Source organism: Rhincodon typus, chromosome 29 (assembly GCF_021869965.1).
Source record: "Rhincodon typus isolate 14 chromosome 29, sRhiTyp1.1, whole genome shotgun sequence".
NCBI classification, from domain to species: Eukaryota; Metazoa; Chordata; class Chondrichthyes; order Orectolobiformes; family Rhincodontidae; genus Rhincodon; species Rhincodon typus.
The window spans coordinates 9,501,781-9,528,054 of record NC_063360.1 but is presented as its reverse complement, the minus strand read 5'-3'; the positions used below and the strand labels follow the sequence as shown (position 1 = coordinate 9,528,054).

General features: G+C 40.2%; 1 protein-coding gene across 1 annotated transcript in view; it reads right to left on the bottom strand.

Annotated features, from left to right (window-relative positions):
• The window catches only part of LOC109922071 (fibronectin type III and SPRY domain-containing protein 1), a 31,493-nt gene extending 5,995 nt beyond the window's left edge, over positions 1-25,498 (bottom strand). The window contains exons 1-6 of the mRNA XM_048613897.1: positions 25,268-25,498; positions 19,560-19,655; positions 12,250-12,381; positions 10,091-10,192; positions 8,150-8,172; positions 885-1,006 (exon numbers count right to left, since the gene is read on the bottom strand). Coding sequence (XP_048469854.1) covers positions 885-1,006; positions 8,150-8,172; positions 10,091-10,192; positions 12,250-12,381; positions 19,560-19,655; positions 25,268-25,285 — 493 coding nt within the window. The 5' untranslated portion in view covers positions 25,286-25,498. The remainder of the gene's footprint in view (positions 1-884; positions 1,007-8,149; positions 8,173-10,090; positions 10,193-12,249; positions 12,382-19,559; positions 19,656-25,267) is intronic.
• Between the last annotated feature and the right edge of the window lie 776 nt (positions 25,499-26,274).

Below are 26,274 nucleotides of genomic sequence, written 5' to 3'. Positions count from 1 at the left end.
CTCCAAAATTGGAAGTATATAAGGTACATGGCAAGAGATAGTTCTTGGCAATCAGCTGCCCACTCTGGGAGGAGATCATTTACCATCTGATTTAGAATTCTTTATCACCACAAATGCACAATGCAGAACAAGCATTTCCCATTAACAATGCAACACAGAATCACAGAATCCCTACAGTGTGGAAGCAGGCCATTTGGCCCATTGAGTCCACACTGACCGTCCGAAGAGCATTCCACCCAGACCCACCCCCTCTACCCTATCCCTGCAACCTTGCATTTCCCATGGCCAATCCACCTAACCTGCACATCTTTGGACTGTGGGAGGAAACTGAAGCACCCAGAGTAAACCCATGCAGACACGGGGAGAAGGTGCAAACTCCACACAGACGGTCGGGGTGAGGTGGCAGTGCTAACCACTGAGCCGTCCAACAGGCAATTTTATTAACAGGTACTGGTAGCTGGAGAATATGCAGGTTCAGGTAAGAAAAACATTGGCTCAATTTTGCTCCGTTAATCAAAGCTAATCAACTCAATGTTCTTATGTGCCTTAAGAGGGTAACCTGGTAATGTGCTCTTATATTTCTGCCGATATTATTTGGTGTTATGCAAGAGCAGAACAGATTGGTGTTTCCCCATCTTCCTTTTGTCCAAAAGTGCTTGCTTAAAATGATGAATTGCAGAAATAAGCACAGATGAAGGATTCTATTTAGCCATGTAACTTGCTACCCCCATCATCCCCACCCTTTGTGACAGTATCTAATTAACTCTCGGAGAAGTTGAAAGTTTGCACCTAGAAGACAACTTAGATAAGGCTGTGAACTTACCAAAAGAAACTACGGCTTGGGAAAAGGAAACACGCATGCCATTTCTATTTTATTTTCTTACCTGGCAAGAACTTGAGTGAACGAAGGATCTTTTGTTCTTGGGAAAAGTCGACCATCAGATGACTCATAGTGTCACTGGCTTTAGCTTTTAAGGACAGCCTGAATGCTGGTGCCATGGTAACACTGTATAACAAAGCCAAGAACTAGCATTACATTTGGCTTTCCTTCTAAAACCATTTAAAAATGGGTGAAATTGTCGATAAAAATGGATTTTAACTTTGCCTTGAAGGGCCATGCTTCTAATGGAAGCCTAAAACAGATACAGCAACTCACTACTAAACCACAAATCTCTCCCTAGCCCTTTACAAACATGTTACTTTATCCCTTGGCTCAAAATATATAGAATGAACAAAGGCCGTCATGCCTTCTACATCTTGTATTCCATCTACTCGCTAACTTATTATCTATACTATTTTTATCATTTGCTCAGGAGATGTGGATGTTGCTGGCTACACCAGCATTTAGTCTCCGCTCCAATTGCCCAGACTGCAGTTAAAAATCAAATCACATTGCTACGGATTTGGAGTCACATGTAGACCAGACCAGGTAAGAATTGAAGATTTCCTTCCCTAAAGGACATTAGTGAACCAGATATTTTCCTGCTGTAATTGACAGTGGTTACCATTAGACTATCTTTTTATTCCAGATTTTTTTCTTTATTGAATTGAAAGTTCACCATCAGCCACGATGGGATTTGAACCTGCATCCTCAAAACATTAGACGGAGATGCTAGATTACTACTCCAGTGGCATTATCATTACAGTACCGTTTAATTTGTTTCCACAAGTTATTATACAGTCTACTGCATTACAAACTTGACCTCAGGAACATGAATGGGTTATCAATCACATTCAGTAACCTTGCATCTGACCTGCTGCCTTCCAAAAGCCATTCATTCACTTGGGACTCTAATGACCGCTGTGTCCTGTATTCAATTAGTTTAGTTTATACAAATCAGTAATTATCAGATGTTTATAAAAACCTGTTATTAGAAAGGATTTGCAAACTTCAAAAGAATTCATTTGGAAGTTTTGGGAGGGCTGGAAATGGGCTGGTTTAGGCAAAGGGGAGGAAAAGTAGTTAAAAATGAACACTCAAAAAATGTTTGGATGTGGCGAGATTGTAGGTTATTCTGTTGCGCTGGAATGTCTTACTTTAAGTTCTGCAAATCAGGCTACAAACACAGTTGATCAACTATTTGACCAGGGGTTGGAAAAAAAGATGAAAGATATATAATTGGTGAGTAACGCTTGTATATCGAGCTGAAATCATTTAGCTTGCTATGGCATAAAATTTAGAGTTAACAAAAATATATCAAAATCTATGTTTAAAACAAAAACAAACCCTGCACTTCTTCATATGTAGAATTTCAGCTTGGGGTCACAAAAAGTATTAGGTGGGACCCACGAAACAAACTTAATGACAGAGGCAGTTAATTATTAATGCAGGAGTGGAAATGGTCATATTTAAGCTAATATTTGAGACTGTTAAATAGAAATAAAACCAGAAAATGTCATATTTTCTCAAATGCAGAGGGCATAGGTTCGAGGAGGGAGGGGAAAGATTTAAAAGGGACCTAAAATGCAACATTTTCCATATAGGGTGGGGCGCATATGAAGTGAGCCACGACAGGAAGTGGTGGACGCTAGTATAATTACAACATTTAAAAGGCATCTGGCTGGGTATATGAATAGGAAGGGGTTAGAGGGATGTGGGCCATATGCTGGCAAATGGGACTAGACTTATATAGGATATCTGGTCGGCATGGACAAGTTGGACTGAAGGGTCTGTTTCTGAGCTGTAGGTCTCTGACTCTATAATTGACTGTCACGGTGACAAGATGCTACAGGACCTGCTGAGTGCGTGCATGTGCTTGTGCGTGTGCGAGAGAGAGAAGTAAGAGTTCATGTTTCAGGACATGACCTTTCATCAAAATGCCCTGAATGTAGCAACCGGAATATGTTGGGCTGCATTTCCTTGAAGAATGGCTCTCACACAGATTGCCACCCTTACCCTTTTTTGATGAAATGAAAGAGCCCTGCATTTCTGACAGGAGATTCCAATCAGGGCTTCTTCACAAACACGGAGATGTGCTCACGTTCCGACAGGTCCTTCATAGTGTAAAACAGTCAGGGGAAAGTGACCATGTCCCCTTTTTGTTTTAACAACAGCCAGTTGTTAAGTTCTGAAATTTAAAACAGGTCCAGAATCACAGAGAGCTGCTTTGAGCTCCTGTGTAACACTAAGTACATAGGGCAGGTCTAAGTTTAGGATGCCAGGGTGCAAAAGGGCCAGATTTGTCAGGGAGTGTTGAGGACAGATCAGAGTAGGGAGGGGGTTAACGAACAGGTTTGACAGAGGGTATAGGGGTGTTGGACTCCAATTCACTCCTGCCTCACAGCATCAGGAACCCGGGTTCGATTCCACCCTCAGGCAACTGTCTGTGTGGAGTTTGCACATTCTCCCCATGTTTGCGTGGGTTTCCTCTGGATGCTCCGCTTTCCTCCCAAGTCCAAAGATGTGCAGGCTAGGTGGATTGGCCATGCTAAGTTGCCCATAGTGTGCAGGGATGTGCAGGCTAGATGAATTACTGACAGGAAATGAGGGTTACAGGTGGTCTGGATGCAATGCTTTTTGGAAGGTCGGTGTGGGCTTGATGGGCAGAGCAGCCTGGTTCCACACTGTAGGGATTCTATGAACTGCAGCAGAAGCCTCTGTTTTAAATGGATACTATCGGAAGGTTCCAAGTGTAATAGAAATGCACGGTGGAATCTTTGGTTTCCTGAGCAATTTCTTTGGCAGATGCTATGATGGGGATCGTGCAGGGTGAACTTCCATTTATGCTCCAGAAATGATCATCTGGCGATCGGAAAAATCCAGGTCATTATAATTCTTTTCTCTCCATATTGCTAACAGACCAAGTGTTTTCAGCATTTTCTGTTTCTATTTCAGATTTCCAGCAGCCTCAGTATTTTGTTTTTCTACTATGAAAGGAAGCTTGGTTCTAGATATAGCAGTGTTATATTTAACATGGTTTGCCTAATGGCAGTACTGGATAATGGAATCATATGAAATGAACATCTTTCATCTTAGTGATACATTTTGTTTTCACTTCTATCCCCTCTCTCAATTACAATATTTTTGTACCTTATTTTTCTTTCAACCTTCCACTCTTCTCAGACACATCATAATTACCTTCCTTCTCCTTGACTTTGAAATCAAGGCATCCTACTTTACATCACCTGTTCTCTCCCCAAAAAGGTCACAAAAACTGTTAACTTTTTAAAACCCTGTTAAATTGATTTCAAATGCAATTTTTAATTAAAAGCTCATGCACTCACAATGTTATACAATTGTTATACCTTTTTTGCACAAATACACTGCAATGGAGTTCATGTAAATCAACCAGAAGAGAGACGGATTCCACATACTAAAGGATTCTTACCGAAATCTGCTCCATAAACTGTGTACAACTGTATGTCCACTCCTGCCGGATACAGCCCTTTTACTAACCATCACCTGTGCAATATCAGGGGAGCTTTATTGTGCCAATAATAAAAACACAAGTGCACAGAGTTTAAGTCTGGATTCCACACATACTGATACCCAGTTGTAGTAATTGTAGCCATTGGACTCCAGGGGAAAATTCAAAATGCTTCTGAGATCTTCTAAATGTTAGTTGTGCATCAATTGCAAAAGTAAACCCAAATTCCAGATTCCGTTCACAAATAAAAAAACACAAAGTGCTGGTGGAGCTCAGCAATCTGACAGTATCTGTGTGAAGAAAGCAGAGTTAACTTTTAGAATCCAGTGACTCTTCATCAGAATCGGACTCAAAACATTAACTCTGCTTTCTCTCCATAGATGCTTCCACACCTGCTGAGCTCTGCCAGAACTTTGTTTTCATTTCAGATCTTCAGTACCTGCAGTTCTTAGCTTATTCCGGATTCTTTTTGGGTGAACAATATTGAAAATATAATGGTTCATTCCTGAATTCAGTTAAACTCAAGAAGAAACTATTTTACGGTTTTTTTTAAAATGGTTATACAACACTATACCAAGGGCCAAAAAGGTAGAGTTGTGAGGAAAGGTTAAAACAACAGGCTTGACAGCATTTGTGAAGAAAAAAAAAAAATCAGAGTTAACGTTTTGGGTCCAGTGCAGTTCTGAGGAAGGGTCACTGGGCCGGAAACATTAACTCTGATTTTTTTCTCCACAGATGTTGCCAGACCTGCTGAGCTTTTCCAGCAACTCCTGTGTTTGTTCCTGATTTACAACATCCGCAGTTCTTTCAGTTTTTAAAAAAAGGCTTGTACATCCTTGGATATAGAAGATTAATGACGATCTAATTGAGGCTTATAATGATTAAAAGGATCTGTTCAGGCAGAGGGAAACCATTTGCTGTGTCGTGGGAGTTCAGAATAAAATTATATTTTGAGTGAGGTCATTCAGGGGTGATGCTAGGAACTATTTCCTTCCAAAAAAGGCATAATGTACATGTTGCTGTCGAAAAGCAGTTGAAGCTAGGTCAATCGAACACTTCAAAAATGAAACTGACATATTTTTATTGGGTAAGGGTATTAACAGTACCAAGATAGGTAGGTGAGGTTAAGACAGAATACCATGACTCTAACTGAATGGTAAAATAAGCAGATGGGTCGAGTGACCTACACCCACGCGTAAATAATTAGCTAGGGGTCCACAAAAGCAATGTTATCTTTAAAATAACAATTAGTGCATTTGGCTCCATTTTGGAATTACTGACTTTGAATCATCCTGCCTAAATGAAAGAGAGTGATTTGGGAGTAACTTCATCGTCACCACAGCTAAACGGTGCAGAGGAACTCAACAGTTTGTCTCAGGTCAAATCTCAACTTCCATTAAAGTGAATAATTTCTGCAAGCTGCACCCACAGAATCACCACAGTGCAGGAGGAGGCCAGTCGGCCCATCGTGCCGGAACTAGTTCTATTACCTGGTGCTGATCTGTTCCCTTTCTTCATATCTCTGCACGCTATTTCCATGCTATTAATCATCCAATGCCCTTCTTGAATTCCTCAATCAATCCTGCCTCCACCACATCTTCAGGCAGTGCATCCCATACACTAACTATATGCTGTGTGAGAACATTTTTTTCTAATATTACCCTTGCTTCGTTTGCATTTTTAAATCCACACCCTCTCATCTTTTACAAATGGGGACAGTTTGTCCTTATTTACTCTGTCCAGTCTAACCCTATCCATCATTTTGAAAATCTCTACCAAATCTCCTTTCTGCCTTTTGCTCCGCAAGGGGAACAGCCCCAACTTCTTCAATCTATCCTCACAATTGGTGTTTCGTATTTCTGGAACCATTCTTGTAAATTCCTTCCTTACTCCCATTCACATAACATCATGGAAAATAATTGTAAACGGCAGGTTGTCATCAGCAGGAGGAAGGTTTGGTGCAAATAGGTCTACCCTAATCTGGCCTCGACTGGAGAACCATGCCCAATTCTGGCGATCATACGTTGGAAGGCTACGGTGGCTGCAGAGAGGGCATAGAAAAGATTAAGAAACTAGTTCCAGGGATGGAAGATTGTAGAAACTGGGATGGATTGAAGAAGCTGGGCGTGTCAAGAGGAGATTCAATAGAGATGCTCCAAACCAGGAGTGGTCTGGACATAGCAGAGAGATCGAGAAGCAGAGCATGCAGATTTAAGGCTATTGGTAAGAACAACCAGGAGACACAAATACAATCTTTTTGATGGAGAGAGCTGTTAGGGTCTGCAGATCCTATCATGCAATTTCCTTTAAACATCACATTTACCTGAACAGAAAATATTTGCAGGCCTACGTGGAAAATTGCAAGCTGGATTCACTAAATTGCTCTTGTCAAGAGCCAGCATACACACAATGGGCCAAATGGTCTCCTCCCGAGTTGTAAACATGCTATGATTCTACAAATAGATCAAAACAATTTTCCTTCTGTACATCGGCATTGTTATGGCTGGGCATTTATGAATATTAGAACACTATTCTCCACTGTCTGCAGACTGTCCACCTCCATTAAAGCATTATTACTAAATTGGAGAGGGTTCAGAAGAGATTTACCAGGATGTTGCCAGGAATGGAAGGTTTGAGCTATAAAAGGAGAGGCTGAGACTTTCCCGCCCCACATCCACTCCCCCACTCCCCCACCGCCCCCCACTGCCCCCCGCCGCCCCCCCACCGCCCCCCACCACAGGAGCTTAGGAATTGAGGGGGTGATCTTATCCAGGTTTATAAATCATAAGGGGTATACATAGGGTGAATGGCAGGTGTTTTTTCCCTTGGGTGGGTAATTTCAAGACTGGGGGTATATTTTTTAAAAATAAAGAATAGAAAGATTAAAAACAAAAGACATGAGGCACATTTTGTTTTGAAAAGCAGTGGTTCATTGTGTGAAATGAACTTCCAGAGGAAGCGGTGGATGCAGGCACAGCTACAACGTTTGGAAGAAATTTGGATAAGTACATGAATAAGAAATGTTTGAAGGGATATGGGCCATGTGCAGGCAGGTGGGACTAGTTTAGTTTGGGATTATGGTCAGCATGGACTGATTGGATTGAAAGGTCTGTTTCCATGCTGTATGACTCAATGACACTATTAGTGAAAGAGGCTTTGTGCGCATGCCAACATCCTAAGAAGTTAGATGTACTGCAAACACTAACAGTTCAAACTAATTACTTACTCTAGCTTGTAGTCATTGATCCACATTGAAATTGTCATTACAGAGGTGTTCAACTCATAATATGATTCAACACCATTTTCCTAGGGCTTCAAATTCTCAATTAGAGCCAGACAATTTACTTTCAGCTGTTGGCAGCAAATCAGTGTTTTAATAATTAAAAAATAGTCAAATATTCATTGTTAGGGGGTAATGTCTAATGTATCATTCCCTGCCAAATTAGAACTGAGATTTTTGAGGAGGCTAAGTCGAACTGTTTAGGGAACACAGGATTCATGTTATGGTTCAATTGCTTGATAAAATAAAGTTTGCGAGGAGGAAAATGCTTGTTTCCAGTTAAAGAACAGTGGAATGCAATATTGAGCGACTGCTTTACTTCTGTAACAAGCAACATCCGAACTTTACTAACAACCTGAAAATGGGTTTACTTCTAGAATAGGCAAAAATTGAGGTAAAAGTTTAGTAAGTATTGCAAAACTAGTTGAAGATTCATGCAGTCCTTAATGCAGGTTAGATTGATACAAACATGCAGTGAAATCAAAAAGGTATTTTACAGTACCTATCTTTAATCTGCTTGGCAGCCTTTGAAGCAGAAAAGAAGAGACAGAAAGTCAAACATGCAAATAAGCACAACTATTCAAATTGCTATTAAGCAAATGTTTTTTATATTGCTGTCAGATAAACCAGCCACGAGCCACTTCCACATAGCCTACCTGAAGTACAGGAGCTAAATCTTTTGGAATTAAAGTGATTATATCTCTTGCTGCAGATGTAAAGAGCATTCAAACAGACAGTAAAGCAACAATAAATGTAGAACTCCATCCTGTGCACACAGTTGCCCCACAACCCAGAGAAATTAGTTCACAACCTTGGTTAATTTCCAGATTGACCAGTTTATTTCAGCGCATTGCCACTTGGAAACAAACCACTATTTCAAACTATAAATCTCCTCAAATAGCAAGACTAGACTTACTAATAAAAACATCATTCAAAAAATACTGAAAGCGTTGAACGTATTCATTCTGTTTGCATATTGTCCATTTCCCCACCCTCGTTCTTTTCCCTTCCCAATTCTCTCAGTCCCATGTCTTAAGCAGTTTTCAAATCAATCTTTAACACATCATTACAAAAGGCATCAAGAGACCTTCTCTAAGCCTTTACAATTAGAGGAATCTTAAAAAGGAAACATAACTGCTTCGTGTCTTATAGACAATAATATAGACACATGCACCCTAAAAGTATCACAGGATTTACAACTTATATTGCAAAAAAAAACAGACATGAATCTTTTACTTTGAATAAAACAAAACCAAAAGAATCCCAAATGCTCTGTTGTTAAATGCACTGTGCAACAAGAACAGAACTAATCAGACAAGGAAGATTTGATGTTTGGGTCAATTGCTTACAGCCAGATGTGAGTTTAGGTTTTATAATTAGCCTTTAGCAATTCAAGGCTGTGGACTGAAAAATAAAAAGAGCATCAGTCTTCATTGTGATTTTTAAAAAGTTTTTTCCCTGGGTTTGGGCATTGTTGGCCAAGCCAGCATTTATTGCCCATCCCTAATTGCCCAGAGAGCAGTTAACAGTAATGTTGCTTAGAGTCTGAAGTCGCATATAGGTCAGACCAAGTAAGGACAGCAGATTTCCGTCCCTAAAGGGCAGGAGTGAACCAGATAGGTTTTTATGACAAATGAACAGTGGTTATTTAGAGGCCATTAGACTACATGCCACTAATTCCTGATTTTTTTTATTGAAATAAAATTCCATTAGCTGCCGCTGTGGATTTCGAACCCATGTCTCTGGATGACTGGTCCAGTGACATTATCACCGCTAATGCTACCCTGAATCATTATCGGATGAGTGCTACTGGAAAAGTGACATGTTTGAATACTTGCCAAGAAAAGGTTCAGGCATGATTGTAATGTCCCATCATTGAAAAGTCTTAGTGATGTCATTTAGGTTCATGTGAAAACAGGGCAGGTACAGCAAACGACCAGTCAAGCCCATATCCTCAACAAGGGTCAGAAGCAGGGAAAGCGATACAGTACAGAAGAATGTTATTGAGGTGCAGTTGTAGTGTCCCTCCCTCTGAGTTAGAAGGCCTGGATTCAAGTCCAACCCATTCCTGGTATGTAGTAACATCTCTGAACATGTTGATTAGAAAATATCTACAGTACAGAAGTCCAACATCGCTAGCTGACTGAACTGTTGAGTATTGGAAATAAACCGCAATTCAAAAAGATGCAGTCATTTTCCACTTTAGCTCATTGAACAAACCGGGGTCCTTTGTAATTAATTTCCCTGCATTCTTCTACTCAATTATATTCTCTTTTCCCCTGGCTGTGTTGAGGGGATTCAGGTAAATTAGGAATTTAATATCGGTTAACACAATTATCTAGGAATATCACTTCTCTAACAGCTATAGTTCACAAGACTTATTAGGAACCATGCAAACATTTATTAAAGAAAGGATAAACTGGGGAGGGGTGGAAATAACTACCTGGTTGATTCCATCAGAGTTCGCAGTGTCCAGAGTCTGGTTAGCAAACTCAAGCAGCTCCTCTGAACTCTCCAAAGCCTTTGTGCAGACAGTCAGCTGATTCTACAAGAAGAGGATGTGGAGTAATCATTAATGCTGGGATCACTGATGAAAGTGGTAAGCTTTAGCGACTCAGTAGGTCAGAAGTGTGTTGGTCAGAGTCTAAATGAAGAGGCAAAGTAGGCAATTTAAGTTGGAAAAGAATGGAATTAGTTGAAGAAAAACACTAAAAAAGAGTTGATTGAGCACAATACCTGTAGATTAGTGGATTGGAGGATCAAACTTTGAGGTCTTGAAAGTGAATTATAATAGATGACAAAGTAACGAGACAAGTTTGGATGCAAAGAAGAGAAAGAGAACGGACAGAATATTTGGAGTTTCGAACAAACAAGGGAGACAAAGTCCAGCGAAAACACAAGCTGCAGATTAAGATAACCAAAGTTATCTTAAGCAAAGAAAGATCATCTGTGTTCGTCCTTCTTAATTTAAACCACTCTAAGGCTTCAGTACATCTGTGGTTTGACCGAACAGTCTTCCTCTTAGAAAGGCCAGTCAGAACATGATACCAATTTAACAAAACTTGTATGTGCCAAGATTATTTAAAGTCAACACCCAACTCACTTCAGGGCCGCCTGCAGTAATGCTATGCTCTGAACTGAGATGACATGGATACATATGCAGATTCCCACACGACGGCCTGAATAGAAGTCAAGCATTGAGATTCTGTAGTTTAGTCCAGTCTTTCACTTCTAGCAATGCTGCTATTTCCAGTATCCATAAAACATACACCTTTCCTTTCCTACTGCACAGCAAGAGAAAAGAAGAAGTTGATAGTCAACCTGAAATCTACAGAAAAGTCTGTTTCTGGCTGAAAAACAAAACCCCAGAAAGGACTTGGAAACTTCAACACAAAAAGCATTTTGGTCCCCATTTCCTTCAAAACGGACAAAACAATACATATTAAGCATTAATTTGGCTCAGTGTTAGCATTTTTCCCTTTGATTTAGAAGAGAATGGATCCAAACACCAGTCCAAAGTCCTGAGTGCTTAACCCAAGCTAACACTTCAGTGCAGTAGTGGGTAGATACTCCATTGTTAAAAGGCCATCTTCCCAACGAGATAATAAATGGCAGGCTGTCTGCTGTAGTGTGGAATTTCATAATCCACTATCTGGTGAGCATCAGCGGTGACTTCTTGGTGTCCTGGTTAATATTCATCCATCATCCAACATGCTCATGTGGTGATTTTTGGTCTTTGGGTTAAAACGAGTTGACAGTTTCCTGATCCAAAAATTAATTAATAGTTTGTGAAGCCCTTTGGATGTTCTAAGGATATGACAGCACAATGCAAGTACAATAACCTCTACCTTGGATCCAGCTTCCTTTCTGTTGTCCAACTATTTGTTTTTCCTCTCTCTATTCTTATCAGCATTCCTTTTTTTTCAGCTCAGTAACAAATGCAGTGTCAAAAACAGCACATTCAGTTGGTTACAATACACTTGTTACTATTGTCCTTAACGGGTCATAGACATTGTAAACACATAGTCAAAGTTTAGCCCATAAGCATTTGTGTGGCGTTATGGATGGTCACCCGTAAATACACGAGTTGGCAGGTTTAAGGTGCACTCTAAAGCTGGAACACAATGAACGTAAAAGCTGACACTGCAGTGCAGCACTGAGGGAGTTCTGTATGATCAGGGTGAAAACTTTCAGATGAGATGTTAAACTGAGGACCCATCTACCTACTCTGATAAATGTAAAATGAATCTATATCACTATTTCAAAGAAAAGTAGGGGAGTTATTTGCATCCAAGCCAATATTTATCCTTCATTCAACATTACAAAAGAAATCTTGTTACTACACAGCTGTTTGTAACAGTTTGCTATGTACAAAATTTGCTGTGGCATTTCCTACGTTACAACATTGACAGTCCTTTAACAATTACTTTATGCCTGTAAAGTAGTTTGAGATGACCAGTGGTCCTGAAAGTTCTCTATAAATGTAAGTATTTCTTTGTCATCTTGAAATATCTTGGCACAGATCCAATAGCTTAAACTACAGATAGCATTTACTCCAATAGATATCCTTGCTAGGTGCTTTGCTGGGATGACAGAACCTACCTGCAGTTCGTATGTTTTTCTGGCTCGTTCTTGCTTGATCTTCGTTATCATGTCTTCCTTCATCTCATCCAGTATGGCATACAGTGAACTGTACTCTGCTTCCAGGTCTGCAAGAGCTCTCTCAGAATTAGCCTTAGAAAAGTAAGGAGGTGGCAAGAAACCAAATCAGAATGAGGCATAAAACAGTGTTCAATTTGCTATTTCCAGCAAAAGAATCTATTTGGACTTACATAGAGATACAAATATTTTGCAAAATAAACAAAGAATAGAAAAAGGCAAAACATCACGAGCAACGAAAGATGTACGCAAACAGTGTTTCACTCTAAATTTTGAGCTCCCAAGCCTTCTCCCTTCATGTACAACACAAAATGTAGAAAGACAGAATCTGTTGGGTACTTTTCTACCATTCAGGTGAACATAATGTGAAAATGTCATATATTCACATTTTTGAAACAATGTCATGTTAAAGCTGCCTTTGCAGCATATTAAGCTTCCCAATATGCTTTGCATCATGGCTTATTTGCCAATTATCACAGAATGACAAATCATTGAAAAAGTTTAGGTGATGCCACATCCAAAATGTGGAAAGGTAACACCAAGGAAAATCATCTCTCTATTAGGTAACATAGGCAGTTCAAAATGTTGATTGGTTTATTATTGTCACATGAAATGAGATACAGTGAGAAGTGCTGTTTTGCATATCAGGCATATGAAAGTGCATCAGGGTGGCAGAACAGAATGTGAAATACAGTGCAGAGAAGGTGCACAGAGAAAGCATGGGAGAGAGAGTGACTGTGGCACAGTGTCCACTACTACAGATATCGGATTGTTGTCTGCAAATAATTGTAGAATCAGCTCAGCAACAGAAAAAGGTTACAATGCAGAACCTGGAACAAAAACAAATAAAGCTGGTGAAGGAATAAGCAAGACAGAAAGAATAACAGCATCTGTCATAAGGAAAACATTAGAAGCTGCTAAAATGTCTTCAATAACAGGGCATATGGATAAGTTGAAGGTAATCAGGTAGAGCCAACGTGGTTTTGTCAAAGGAAAATTGAGTTGAATTAATTTATCAGAGCTCTTTGAAGAAGTAACTGGTCTGGATAAGGGGAAAACCAGAGGATGTACTGTGCTTAGATATCCAGAACCTTTTGCCACAAAGACTATTGTGGAAAATAAAAGCTCATGGTGATTGGCTGACTAACATGAAGCAGAGAGTCGGAATAAATGGGTCTCTCATGCTGACACAATATCACACATGGTACGGGGTCAGTGCTGGGAGCTCAACTCTTTACAATTTATGTGAATGATTTGGGCGAAGGGAGCAAAAGATATGGTAGCTAAATTTGCTGATGGTAAAGATAGGTAGGAAAGTGGCCTGTGAAGAGGACTTAAAGGACCCTGTAAAAGGGTAAGATTTGTTAAAAGTTGCTGGGCAAAGATCTGACAAATGGAGTAAAATGTGGCAAACTGTAGAACTACCAATTTTGGCATAAAGAATTTAAAAAAATATTATCTAAGTGATGAGAGGATGCAGAGAGATCTGGATGTCCTAGTGCATTAGGACGGTGCAGCAGGTTTGTATGCAGGTGTAGCAAGTAATCATGAAAGCTAATGGAATGGTATGTTTTCCTGTGGTGGGGAGGTGGGGGGAATTGAATGTAAGAGTAGGGAGGTTATGCTTCAGTTATACAAGACATTGGTGAGACTGCACCCAGAGTACCATGTACAGTACTGGTTACTGTACTTACAGAAGGACATTAATGTATTGGAAGCAGAGAAGGTTTGCAAGACTAATACCTGGAAAGAGCAGATCGCCTTATGAGGAAAGGCTAGACTGGCTAGGTCTGTATCCTCCAGTGTTTAGAAGAGTCAGAAGTGACTCACTGGAAACATACAAGATACTGAAGAGACTTGATCGGAATGATGCTTCCTTTAGGTGTCATAGTTTAAAAGAAAGGGGCACCCATTTGAGACAGAGGTGAGGAAACGTTCTCTTTCAGAGGATTAAGAGTCTTTAGAATTCCCTTCCTCAAAAGGCAGTGGATGCAGAATTTTTAGATATTTTTAAGGCAGAGGTTGATAGATTACCAGAGGGGTAGGTTATGCAGGAATGTAGAGTTTAGGTTAAAATCAGATCAAAAATGATCTTAATCGATGGTGGAGCAGGCTCGAAGGGCCGAGTGGCCTACTCTTGTTCCTTGTTTGTACGTTTGTATTCAAGGTGGTCAGATTGCTGAAAAGGTGAAAGGATCAAATATTCTGGAGTGCTCTGTTAGAATGGCAGAAATGCATATTCAAATGTATACTCGAAAATGCCAGTTTAGTTCACTTGGTAACACTTAACAGAGAGTTCAAGCACCACTCCAAAACCTTAGGAAATAAATGTTGGCTAACACTTCACTACAGTACTGATGGAGTACTTCATTACCAAAGGCACTGCTTTGGTGTTTCAGGCGATATTAAAGTACCCCTGGATCTATTCATACTAGTTCTCCAACACCTATAGGAATGTTCCCCTTCAATTAGATCAAAAGTGAATTTTTGTGAATAGAACCACATTGGCCTGGAAAGCAGCAAGGTTTGGAAAAGGTCAATATTGCCATTCATAGTGTATGATTTGGAAGAAAGGTACCTCATTTCGAAATGATACTAAACCGAGAGACGGGGAGGGACTTCAAGCAGCAGTGCAATAGGCACAAACATAAAAGCAGGATCAGACACAAAAAGTGAAAAGACTACAGAAGCTGGGAATCTGAAATGAAAGCCAAAATTGCTGGAAATGATTAACAAGTCTGGTAGCATGTGAAGAGAAAAACAGAGTTAGCATTTAAAATTATGACAACGAAAGCTCACAGACATGAAACGTTCACTGTTTTCCTCTCTTCACAGGCAATGCCAGAGCTGACCACTTCCATGCATTATAGTCATACAGCACGTAAATAGACCCTTCAGTCCAACCAGTCCATGCTGACCACAATCCCAAAGTAAACTAGTCCCATCTGCCTGCGCTTGGCCCATATCCCTTCAAACATTTCTTATTCTTATACAAGGATCGAGATATTAATAGTGGGGTTCAGTGAGTGATAAGTGACACTTGTTACGGATAAATCAGGATAACAAGAGTGGAGAAAGAAAACAAATAGTAGGGATATTAAATTAACTTGCTCTGAACTATATGGTACAAGGCAAAAGCCACTTAGTAAAATGAACAGTGTACAGTGCTGTAACATTAAAGGAAAGACAAACAAATCTATAGCTAAGGGATGTAGTGTAGGTTCCAAGAGATTACAAGGATTCTGCATAACAGAACTGGTAAGGCCTTAGCTAAAGTATTTGATACAGTTCTGGTTACCATGCTACAATAAGGATATTCAAGTTTTTGGGTAGAGTAGGAAAAGAAAGGGCACCTGACCTAGAAGAGGATGTATAGATTGGTACCTGTTTCATGCTGTCAAAGACTTAGAGAGGTGTATATCCAACATGAGGATATATTACAAAGACTATGAAGAGAGGTTGAGTAGATTAGGATTATTTACATTAGAAAGACAGAGGTTGAGGGGGGACCTGATTGAGGTCTACAAAATCATGAGAGGTATAGACAGGGGGGTCATGATTTCAAGGTGAGAGGGGAAAAGTTTAAGGGAGATATGTGTGGAAAGTTCTTTACGCAGAGGTTGGTGGGTGCCTGGAATGCGTTGCCAGCGGAGATGGTAATGGCAGGTACGATAGCGTCATTTAAGATGTATCTAGACAGATACACAAATGGGCAGGGAGCAGAGGGATACAGATCCTTGGAAAATAGGTGACAGGTTTAGATAGAGGATCTGGATTGGCGCAGGCTTGGAGGGCCGAAGGGCCTGTTCCCGTGCTGTAATGTTCTTTGTTCTTTGTTCTAGATAAACCAAGATTCTAAAGAGGCTAGGTAGATTGATAATCAATATTAATGAATTCAAAAAGATTCTAGGACCAATGGACATGGCTCAAGCTTAGAGGGAATATGTACAAATAATTTAGACTTAATTACTTTTCCACAGAGGATGCCAAATGTATGGAATGGACAGACTCAGGAAGCTGGTAATACTTTGAAATATTTACCCATTTCTCTTGCACCAAGCTAGCTCTTAACTCAGATTCAGGTGATTATGGGTTCAAGCTTCATGCTAAAGGCTGGAGGTGCTTAATCCAGATAAATACTTCATTTGCTCCACTAAAGGAACGTGAGGAAGAGCTCAAGTCACAACAGTAGCCATTGGCTCTAAGAGGTCATAGGAAACAAGCGTGAATAGGCCATTAAAACCATCCAGGCTGCTCCTCTATTCAACTAGACCACAGCTGTTTTTCACTAATTTCCCCACACTAGCCCCTTTTAATCTTGATATCTTTAATAACCAGAAATCCAGATCCACTTCTGGTGGTATCTGAGCCAGTTATACGGCATCAGCTGAAGCTGCTGAACAGATTCATATCAAACTGAAAACCGCTTTTCCAGCTGTGAGTTTTTTAATAAATTCCTTCAGCGCAATATGAGGATATATTACAAGGCTGGCAGTGCCGTCTTTTGGATGTGGGACTGACCAAAGGTTGAGTCAGAACAAAAAGTAAATTGTAGCAAACAGAAGCCTTGGCTAAGACCAATTAACTTGGCACAGACTGGAGACTATAACTAGAGACAAGATTAACTGTGTAGAGCTTGGTCACAACAAAGTTAAAACGCTTTAATTAAAAAAAAGAAAAAAGCCTTTGTTGTAGCTTTCTGACAGATGGCAGGATCATTCCAGCACCCGTCAATTTAATATTGCTTACATTTTTATAACATGGAAGACTACTGGCACATTACTGGTCTCATGAGAACAGAATCAGGGACTGACACCAGTAGGCACATGAAGCCTGAAATTCAGCAACATTAACATTCATCATTCTGCCTGGGATCACAGTCATTAATCTACTCAATCCCCATGGTAGAATAAGCAGTGAACACAACATGCTTGGTCGAATGTGAATTTCAATTAAATTTACAATGATTTTCTAAATATTCTTCCCTTCTCTTCTGAAGGTGCTGTGATTTATTTTTAAAATGTTGCAGTATTTGATTTCAGCTTTAAGATATTAAGATACACTGACCAGCTGAATCCAGTTAAGTTTCAGCCAGACCTTCATCCAGCTTATGCTTCAATCAGGGCCATTACAGTACAAGACTATGCCAAACATTTGGAAGATATCCTGAAGCCTCTTGCCACCATATCATTGGTCTCTCGGGTACAGTTCCATTCTCCAGTGCCTTATCCAAATGACTTTCGACATGTACAAGCCCAATCTGCAAGGCTGACAGACTAATCATCAACAGCAAGCAAAATAGTAGATGCTAATCCAGCCCTCAGTGTCCCAACAACAGGCCAGTATAATGATGATGAACAGCAGGTGACAAGGTAATCCTCCACTACCCAACTGCTACTCATCCAGAGGCACAGACACTAATCGTGGAGCACCAGTAGTGCTCCATCACAGATCGAACCTAGTTTAGGCCAAGGATCAAGCCAGAAGCCTTGCTCATTCATGCAGCTTAGCGCAAAACTTGCCGTGTTTGCTCACTAAGAGAAAGGGTTATTTGTAGCCCATCTTCCTGTTGGCCCTTGTGGAATAGAAAAGTAAAAGCTGTTTTTACATTATAGCAAGTCCCATGCTTATGGTGTTGGCTCCTTTGCAGCTGGCTGCAAGTCAAAAGCACACTCAACAGGTTTTAAAAACCAAAAGAACTGTGGATGCTGTGAATCAGGAACATAAACAAAGTTGCTGGAAAAGCTCAGCAGGTCTGGTAGCATCTGTGAAGAATAAAAAAAGAGTTAATGTTTTGGGTCTGGTGACCTGATGCTGCCAGACCTGCTGAGCTTTTCCAGCAACTTTGTTTTTGTCAATAGGTTTTAAGGTTGGTAATTTTACTTCAGTCGCACAAGGCAGCCCTGTATAGGAGCTGGCACGAGCCCCCTCATCAAAATTACAGCATAGAAACAGGCAACTTGGCTCAACTGAAACCAGTCAGTGTTAATGTTTTATCGATTTACCTTGCACTGTGCTTCATCCAATACTATCAGCATCTTCTTTGATCTTATCCTTCTTGTACACTAAGTTAGCTTGGCCTTAGAAAGGCATCTAAGCTATTCATCTCAATTACCGTATGTGCTAACAAGCTCTGCACATGTCTACAATCTAATCATTGGGTAAACAGCACTCCCCTGTGCCAACTGTCTGCCCCTCTTCCACAGTTACGTTCATGTCTGGGTGTCCTTAGAGAAGGAGCACGCAATATCCATCAATGCCCTCGATACCTTGGGCAATGAGTGCTTTATTTTGACCTCTAACTCCATTTTGATTTAGTCCCTTCTTGCTCTCTCTACTCGCCCCTTCACCTTTGATGGCTTGCATTGCCCGTGATAGGCTTCGCTTTTAAATATTCAATTGGCTACACAGGTGTTTTACTGGTGATAGTTACTAGTTTTAAAAAAAATGGAGAAAAAAAAGTCATGGTGATTTTGGTGGTGGGAAGGAGGCTCAGTTGTGCATTTCTACTTCTGGGAAGAAGGAAAAAACAGCACTGACCCTGAACAATAAAAGAAAAAGTACTCTCCTGAATTCCCCATTTGATTCATTTGCCATCATCTTCGATTTATGAGCCCTAGTTTTAGACTCTCTCACAAGAGGAAACAGTTCATGCAATATAAAAGAGCAAGCTAATGGATGAATGGCTCATGATATTCATAATGCATAAATCTGAGTTAGTTTCTTAATTGACTAATGCCTTTTAATAATCATTACCCTCAATTATTGCACACTTCAAGGGCCAATCGGGATCGGACTGTGGATTTGGACACAAATTAGCACCTTCAGGGCTCAAAGTGTGCAGAGGAAGAGAAAATAAAAAAATAGGCAAGTAGGGCAAATTGAAAACAAAAGCAACTGGTCATTAAACTACCCTGTAATCTGATACAACTAAACCTTCTCAAACATCTATTTACTTCAAATACTCAGTCCTTGGATGAATATGGGAACACAACCAACTTCAAGTTCCTCTCCAAGCCCCACATCATCCTGACTTGGTCAAAAACCCAGAACTTCCTCCTGAACAGCACTGTAGATCCACCGACACCAGATGGACTGTAGTGGCACATCACTGCAATTTCGGGAAATTCAGGATGGACAACAAATGCTGGCCTTGCCAGCAATGCTTAACATAAAAAAAAATGAAGAGTTCAGCAGATTATCAGTCGGGCAGGGGTCTGCATATGGTACATTAGATAGAAATTAAGTATTACCTCAACATTTTTCAGAGTTTGTTTTAGCACAAAGACGAAGTTCTGGACCTCTTCATTCTTCACAGCGAGGGTGGTAATAATCCTCTTCAAAGTCTCCTGAGGAAAGTTAAGGAGGAACAGGAACAGAGTTGGAGAAGAACACGAGTTTTAATCAGAGAAAAAAAAACTATGTATCTACATCTGCATTATCCACAAGAATCAGAATAAAATGTGAGCCTCAACTTTGCATGAAGTGAAGTTTACAAATTGATTTTTCACTCAAGTTTTGCATATTTCTTAAAATATTACCTCATGACATACTAGAAAACACTTATTGTGGCAAGTGACAATTCTGTGCAGCATAATTATGTTGTCACAAAGCAAAATGTGTTAATACGGAGGAATCTGGTGAGCTGCTATGACAAACAATACACTGCTAATAACTCAAACATTATTGGATTGCTGGCTGTAGTAACTAAATCCAGACAGCTGCAATGACATACAGGAAAGTTCAACTCCACTGCGGTGTCAGTACACTTCCTACTATATTGAGTGGGCTTCAAATTCTGATACAGTAATTGCTTACACGTCAAAACAGTTCCAAGTTTCCACTGTCAGAATTATCAAAATGTTGCACCATTATGGTCAGTTTATAGTTGTGCAAATTTGTTACATCAGTGTTGACCAGTTACAGAAAAGAACATGACCCATATTACACACTGATTTGCTAATTCACTACTGTGCAACACTCTACAGTGTAAGCTGCTTACATCTGTCTTGTTTATACACAGGAATCTCAGTTATAACCAGCTGTCACCCAGACACCAAGAGAATGATCTACAGGCATTAACTTTAGATCAGTGGTTGCACTGTTACCTGAGTCAGGTCACAGGATATAACAGCACTCCAAAGATTTGTGTGTATAACTGCTCCCATTCTAGTGCTGTGCTACAGGAGTACAGCATTATAATTATCAAAAATGTCATCTTTCAGGAGACTTCAAATGGGTCCCACTGCACTATTCAAAGAAGAGCAGGCAGAGTTCTATCAGAGTTCTGCCAAGACCTATCACTAAAACAGTTCACTCGATCTACTTTAATGCTGTCTGTGGGATTCTAATGTGAATAAATTTGTTGCTATATTTTCTTGCATTAATTACAATATTTTAAAAAGTGCATCTTTGGCTACAAGTTGCATAGATGTCCAAACACCAGTAAACACAGGTTTGTTTGTTTTTCACTCGGAGTGGAACAGATTGTAAAACTGTCGAGAGCCAGGAGAAGCCAATTTTTAAGCGAGCTATTTCCTTGTGCTGATGCTCAAGTTAATAGCCTTAATCTCAGTGGAACTGGCAACTGTAAAATCCATATACTGTGTCTGCTCGAGTTCTATGCTGGTGAGAGCAGAGGGCATGTTGGACCAGTGAACAGCTGGAGCACTGAATCTGTTGATGTTCCATACAGTGCTCTGTTGGTCCACATAAGGTTTTAAGCTGGTTTGTCAGGGCTGGATTTGGAGTGGAGCACACAGGATATTAAAAAAAAAACCCTAGTAGAGGCTTATACAATACTGCTGTACAATAGTATGAATTTCAAATCAATTGCTTATGTTAAATGTTACTTGATTTATTAGATCGCAATTTTACAGCAGTAATAGTCTTAGATCTACTATTGAACTTCAATTTGGAATTCTATAAGTTGTTGTCCACTATATTGGGAGCTATTATGTATAGAGAGACTATAAGATTTGACATTTCTTTTACTTCCCTCCCAGCGAGGTGGTGGTATATTACTGTTCACACAGGAAGTCGGAGTTGTCAAGGCAACATGCATTTTTAAATGTACGTTGTAGTCTGGAACAATGGATAATAATGGTAGAGACACTGCCAATTATCTTTCTGTTCCATAGATAAGTAGGAATCTCTCCTGCTGTAACTGCCTGCCATTGGGTTATTAACACCTAACGTGATTGGCTGCATTATGAACACACCTTTCTTGTCCATCAAGTTCTGAGGTGGGATCTGGACCCAGGGCTTCTTGCTCAGAAGCAGAGATGCCACACACTGCACTACAAGAACACCCTAATCGTTAGCATATCCACCAGTAATTCACCTCAGCGCAATATAGTTCAGTCTGCTCCCCTCAGAAACAGCCAAAGCTTCTTAAGGATAGGAATCTAGAATCTCAACATTTTCTGCTGTTCCTGTCAGAAATTCCAGCAGTGTCAGAAATACTTGTTTGCCAGTTGAGAATTAAATACATGTAGAATATGATGGACTTAGCCATACATCACGTAAGCAGATTCAGTAACTTGATTTTTCTCCCTCTTAAATCAGAGACAGACAGGCATTAGACAACATGTACTTAATGGAATCTCAATTATTTCTGTGCACTAGGCCATGCATCCATCAAATTACAAGGCACACATCCATTTATTTGAATGTTTTATTCATTCTTCTCGGTAACATTTTTACACCAATGTTACTCTCAAGCGAGTTACACCAACTTGCATCAAGTGGTGATATCTCACCTACCTCTCCTATTCGCTATGCACACAGCTCTTGCTTTAAACAGTACGCCCCTTCTACAGCTTTGTCCAACTTCCTTTTTGCAGTCACCTGTCTTCCTGCACTTCACAGGGACTATTCTTTCCTTTTGCTACCAAAAGGACTCTCCATATGAATGAGGAACAAGAATAGGCCAGTCAAATCATAGTCTGATCTGTCATTAAGATTGCGGCTGATCAGATTGTGGTCTTAATTCTACATTTGCACCAAGTGCCAGCCAATGACCATTTCCAACAAGACAGAATCCAACCATGATTCCTCAACATGCAATGGCATTACAATCACTGAATTCCACACTATCAACTTCCTAAAGGCTCCTATTGACATAAACTGAACTGGTCAAACCACATAAGTAACTAGCTACAAAGACAGATCAGAGGCTATGCTGCAGTGAGTAACTCACCTCCAGACACCCCAAAACCTGTTCACCATCTACAAGGCACAAGTCAGGAGTGTAATGGATTGCTCCCCAATTGCCTGGATGCGTGCAGCTCCAACAACACTCAAGAAGCTTAGCACCATCCAGGACAAAGCTGCCTGGATAGTTGCTTGTGGATGAGGAGCCAGTCATCAGTGATGCTGAGTAGCAGCAGTGCATTCTATCTACAAAATGCATCACAGAAATTAACCAAGGTTCCTTAGACAGCAGCTTCAAAACTCGCAACCAATACAATTTTGAAGGACTTGGGCTGAAAATACATGGAAACACCACCTGCATGTTTCTGTCCAAACCACTCACCATTGTGACTTGGAAATAGATCATACTTCCTTCAGAGTTATTGGATCAAAAATCCTAGAAATTCACTCCCTAATGGGTGTGCCTAGGCCAAATGGACTACTGCGATTCAAGGCAACAGCTCACCACAATCTTCTCAAGGCCAATTGCAGATGGACAATAAATGCTGGGCCAGCTAGCAATGGCCACATCCCATGAATGAATGAATAAAATAATTCCCACTTCTACTTGATAGATTCTTGACTAACAAGGGACTCAATCTAGATCTGCTTTAAAAATATTCATTGACACCCCCACCTCAGGCAACAGTGTTCCAAAGATTAATGCCTCAAATAAAAATCCTCCTTATCGTTATTTTCCTCCAGAAGACATTTTCTTTAATCCTGTAAAATGAAGGATTTTCTTATTTTAATGAAGATCTCTTCATTCGGTCTGTACCTCCATACTATATTACAATTCTCCCATTTTCCATCACTGGGCAGAGATGCACTGATATTGAAGGCTGGAAAAATAACACACAAGTAAAGTTCCAGAACATTCCATAGTTTATGTATGCTTTCACACCACATATCCAATAACACTGCCATAGCTCATCAGGTCTAGAGTTACAGAGAATGGCCACTTGACCGAGAAGGCGCCACTGCAATCTGACACATTTTAAGCTGATGATGAAAGGGAAGACTGAAAAATAGTCTGCAGGATATATTATAGAGACATCTGCATTATGTGGGACATGTACTAGGCTTGAGGTTGCTGTACTAGTTGTAATGCAACTTCAGGTCCACTCATGCAATCCAGAAAACCCATTTAGTGATGGGATGCAACTGTGATTCAGTCCAAGCTTTAAAAATTAAAGCAAAGAATTTCCATGCTGAGCTAATTGCCTTCCTTATTCGCTCATGTTGCCACTATGTAAATACTGTGACTGTTTTCCTGAGAGCACAGTTCCAGGCTTATTGGCCACCCTCTGCTTATTCACTTCACAAAACCTTCAAATGCTGGCAGTGTAAGGTAGGAATGTTAGACCGTCAACATGCTTCCAGTGTCCAAAAAGAGAAATAAGTTAGTCACAGTCTCTGGACCCGGGCTACAGCAATAAACAATTTTTAGATGTGGGTGGACCTGCTCTGCACTCCAAGCCAGCACCTTATGACTTTATACTGTGCTGCTTTTTTTTTCCAGAATAACTGCTTAAGTCTCTCTGGGTCTCTCTGATGTTGTCTAACATTCAGGCTGTCAGTATTGGGATTTAGCCACATTAGCCACATCTCTCTTTGATATACTGTGTAGATTGGGGGGGGGGCTGATTGGTGAGTAGCAGCAGTAAACAAGGAAATATTAGAAAACTGCCCCTCAATAGTCCTGAAGAAAGGTTATACCCAAAACAATGACTGCTCCTTTCCTCCAAATGCTGCCTGGCTTGCTGCACTCTTCCAGCCTCCTGCCTGCCCCTCAATACTGTCAGTTCTGCTTAATCTGGGACTCTGCAAGTTTGTATAAAAGCTAGCAGCACTGGGCCTTATGTATACAAACGACAACAGTCCTGCTATAAAATGTAACGTGGTGTATTGTAGGCTTAGAAATTGGAACCAGCTCACACAAACTGGGACTTGTACCAATTTATTTTCCTTTATATATTCTATAAATCAGTAGATTTCCCACATGTCCAAAGTGGTTCAAATAACTAACTTGAAATTTTGGAAAAAGGACAACATTCAAGTATACCCAAGTTCTTTCCCCCATTACAGAAATATTCCATTTTAAAAATGTCACCAAATTGAGACCCAACCACATAGCCCACAGACTCTCAGCCATTTTAGCACTTTGTAGCAGTCTGTCAAGTTTTACAAGTCCATTCTGCACCGTGATCAATCTGCAAAGTTCACAATTCTGGTCTATGTTGACGCTCAGTATGATAATAAAATCGACACTGACACAGGCCTAAAAACACAGGCAGCAAGATACAACTTAATATTTAACTGAGTTAAAATAAAAATTAACCAATTTCTTACAAATAGAAAATCCCAAGTATAAATGAGGTAAAATAAAGGGCTCAGTATATGCTGGAAAATAGACAATGCAGACACCACACCTGCAGTATTCCACCAACTAATCCATGCCTAGAACAGTCTACACTGACTCTCTGCAACAGCAAAACGTAGTCATTTACGACCACCTCCCACCCCATTTTCGTTTCAAATGCTGGTTCAATTTTCTTTATCACGTCCCCATTGACATATAGTTTTAATAATTAAATTATGCTGCAATGTTAAGCTATGGACTATCATAGAGCTTTGAAATTCATCTGTGTTACGATATGAAAATTCAAACTGGGTGCACACAATCTCCCTCCCCTCCCCCGTTCCCCATGCTGAAATCCACCAGGTCGAACCATTCATTGTAGATGTGACATTGTCTCTCTGTTACCTTACTGTGATCTGCCATCGCGGCTGAGCAAAAATCCTTTCCGTTTCTTTAAAAACAGGCTGAGTGCATTGACATTGCGCTAACTTAATTTCTCCTCCCTTGTCTTTAAAACCCCGAACAAAAGCACAGTTACAGCTACAGAGGGGGAGAAAGGGCCTGCCACTAAACAGCACCAGCTCTGCGCAACAGCAGCGAACACTACAGCGGATTGTGGGATTTGTAGGAGATACTCCGGCGGATTTTAACCACACCACATCCACACAGCCGGAACCATCTCTATCCTTCAAAGCTTCAACAAATTAGATTCTCCTGGGCTACTAATCCCAGGGTTAAACTATGTCAGAGCAAAATAGTGTGTACTGGTATTAAAGACATCAGTCCTTCTTGATAAGTTCCCGTTTATAGTACGTTTAAAAATACATTTTAACAATTCTTTATTATACCAAATGGCTTTCTCACACAAATAATTCCTTTCACAGTCTAATGATGTGACCATGTGGGCAATCATAGCAGCTATTTTATTCTTATACTGTCCTCAAATAGCAAATACATCAATACCGGTTAATCAGGTTTTAGTGTTCTGAGGAAGGGTCACTAGAGCTGCACAAATGCTGCCAGAACCGCTGAGCTTTTCCAGCAATTTCAGTTTTTAGTGGTGTTGGCTAAGATTGAAAATTTTAACTAGGATACCAATAGAAATCCTCGCTTTTCTGAGTATTGTTTAATTGTTTGAAAGGCCAGTAATCCTTTAGTATTGTCCTAGTATGTCTGTACTATCCACCCTGGTTGTGGAGCTCAACCCCAAAAAGCAGCTGATTCTGAGATGACAACTTTCTTAACTGAGCTACACCAATTGTTTGTGAACTCAGAATGTATTGCTGGGGTCATGAGTGTGTGTAGACTGTATCAAAATTTATACTTGGTCAAAACTCATTTGTGAAACACTTGTCTCTTTACTCCTCTGGCTTTCAAATAATGTTTGAAGCATTGTGATGAAGGTTTGTGCT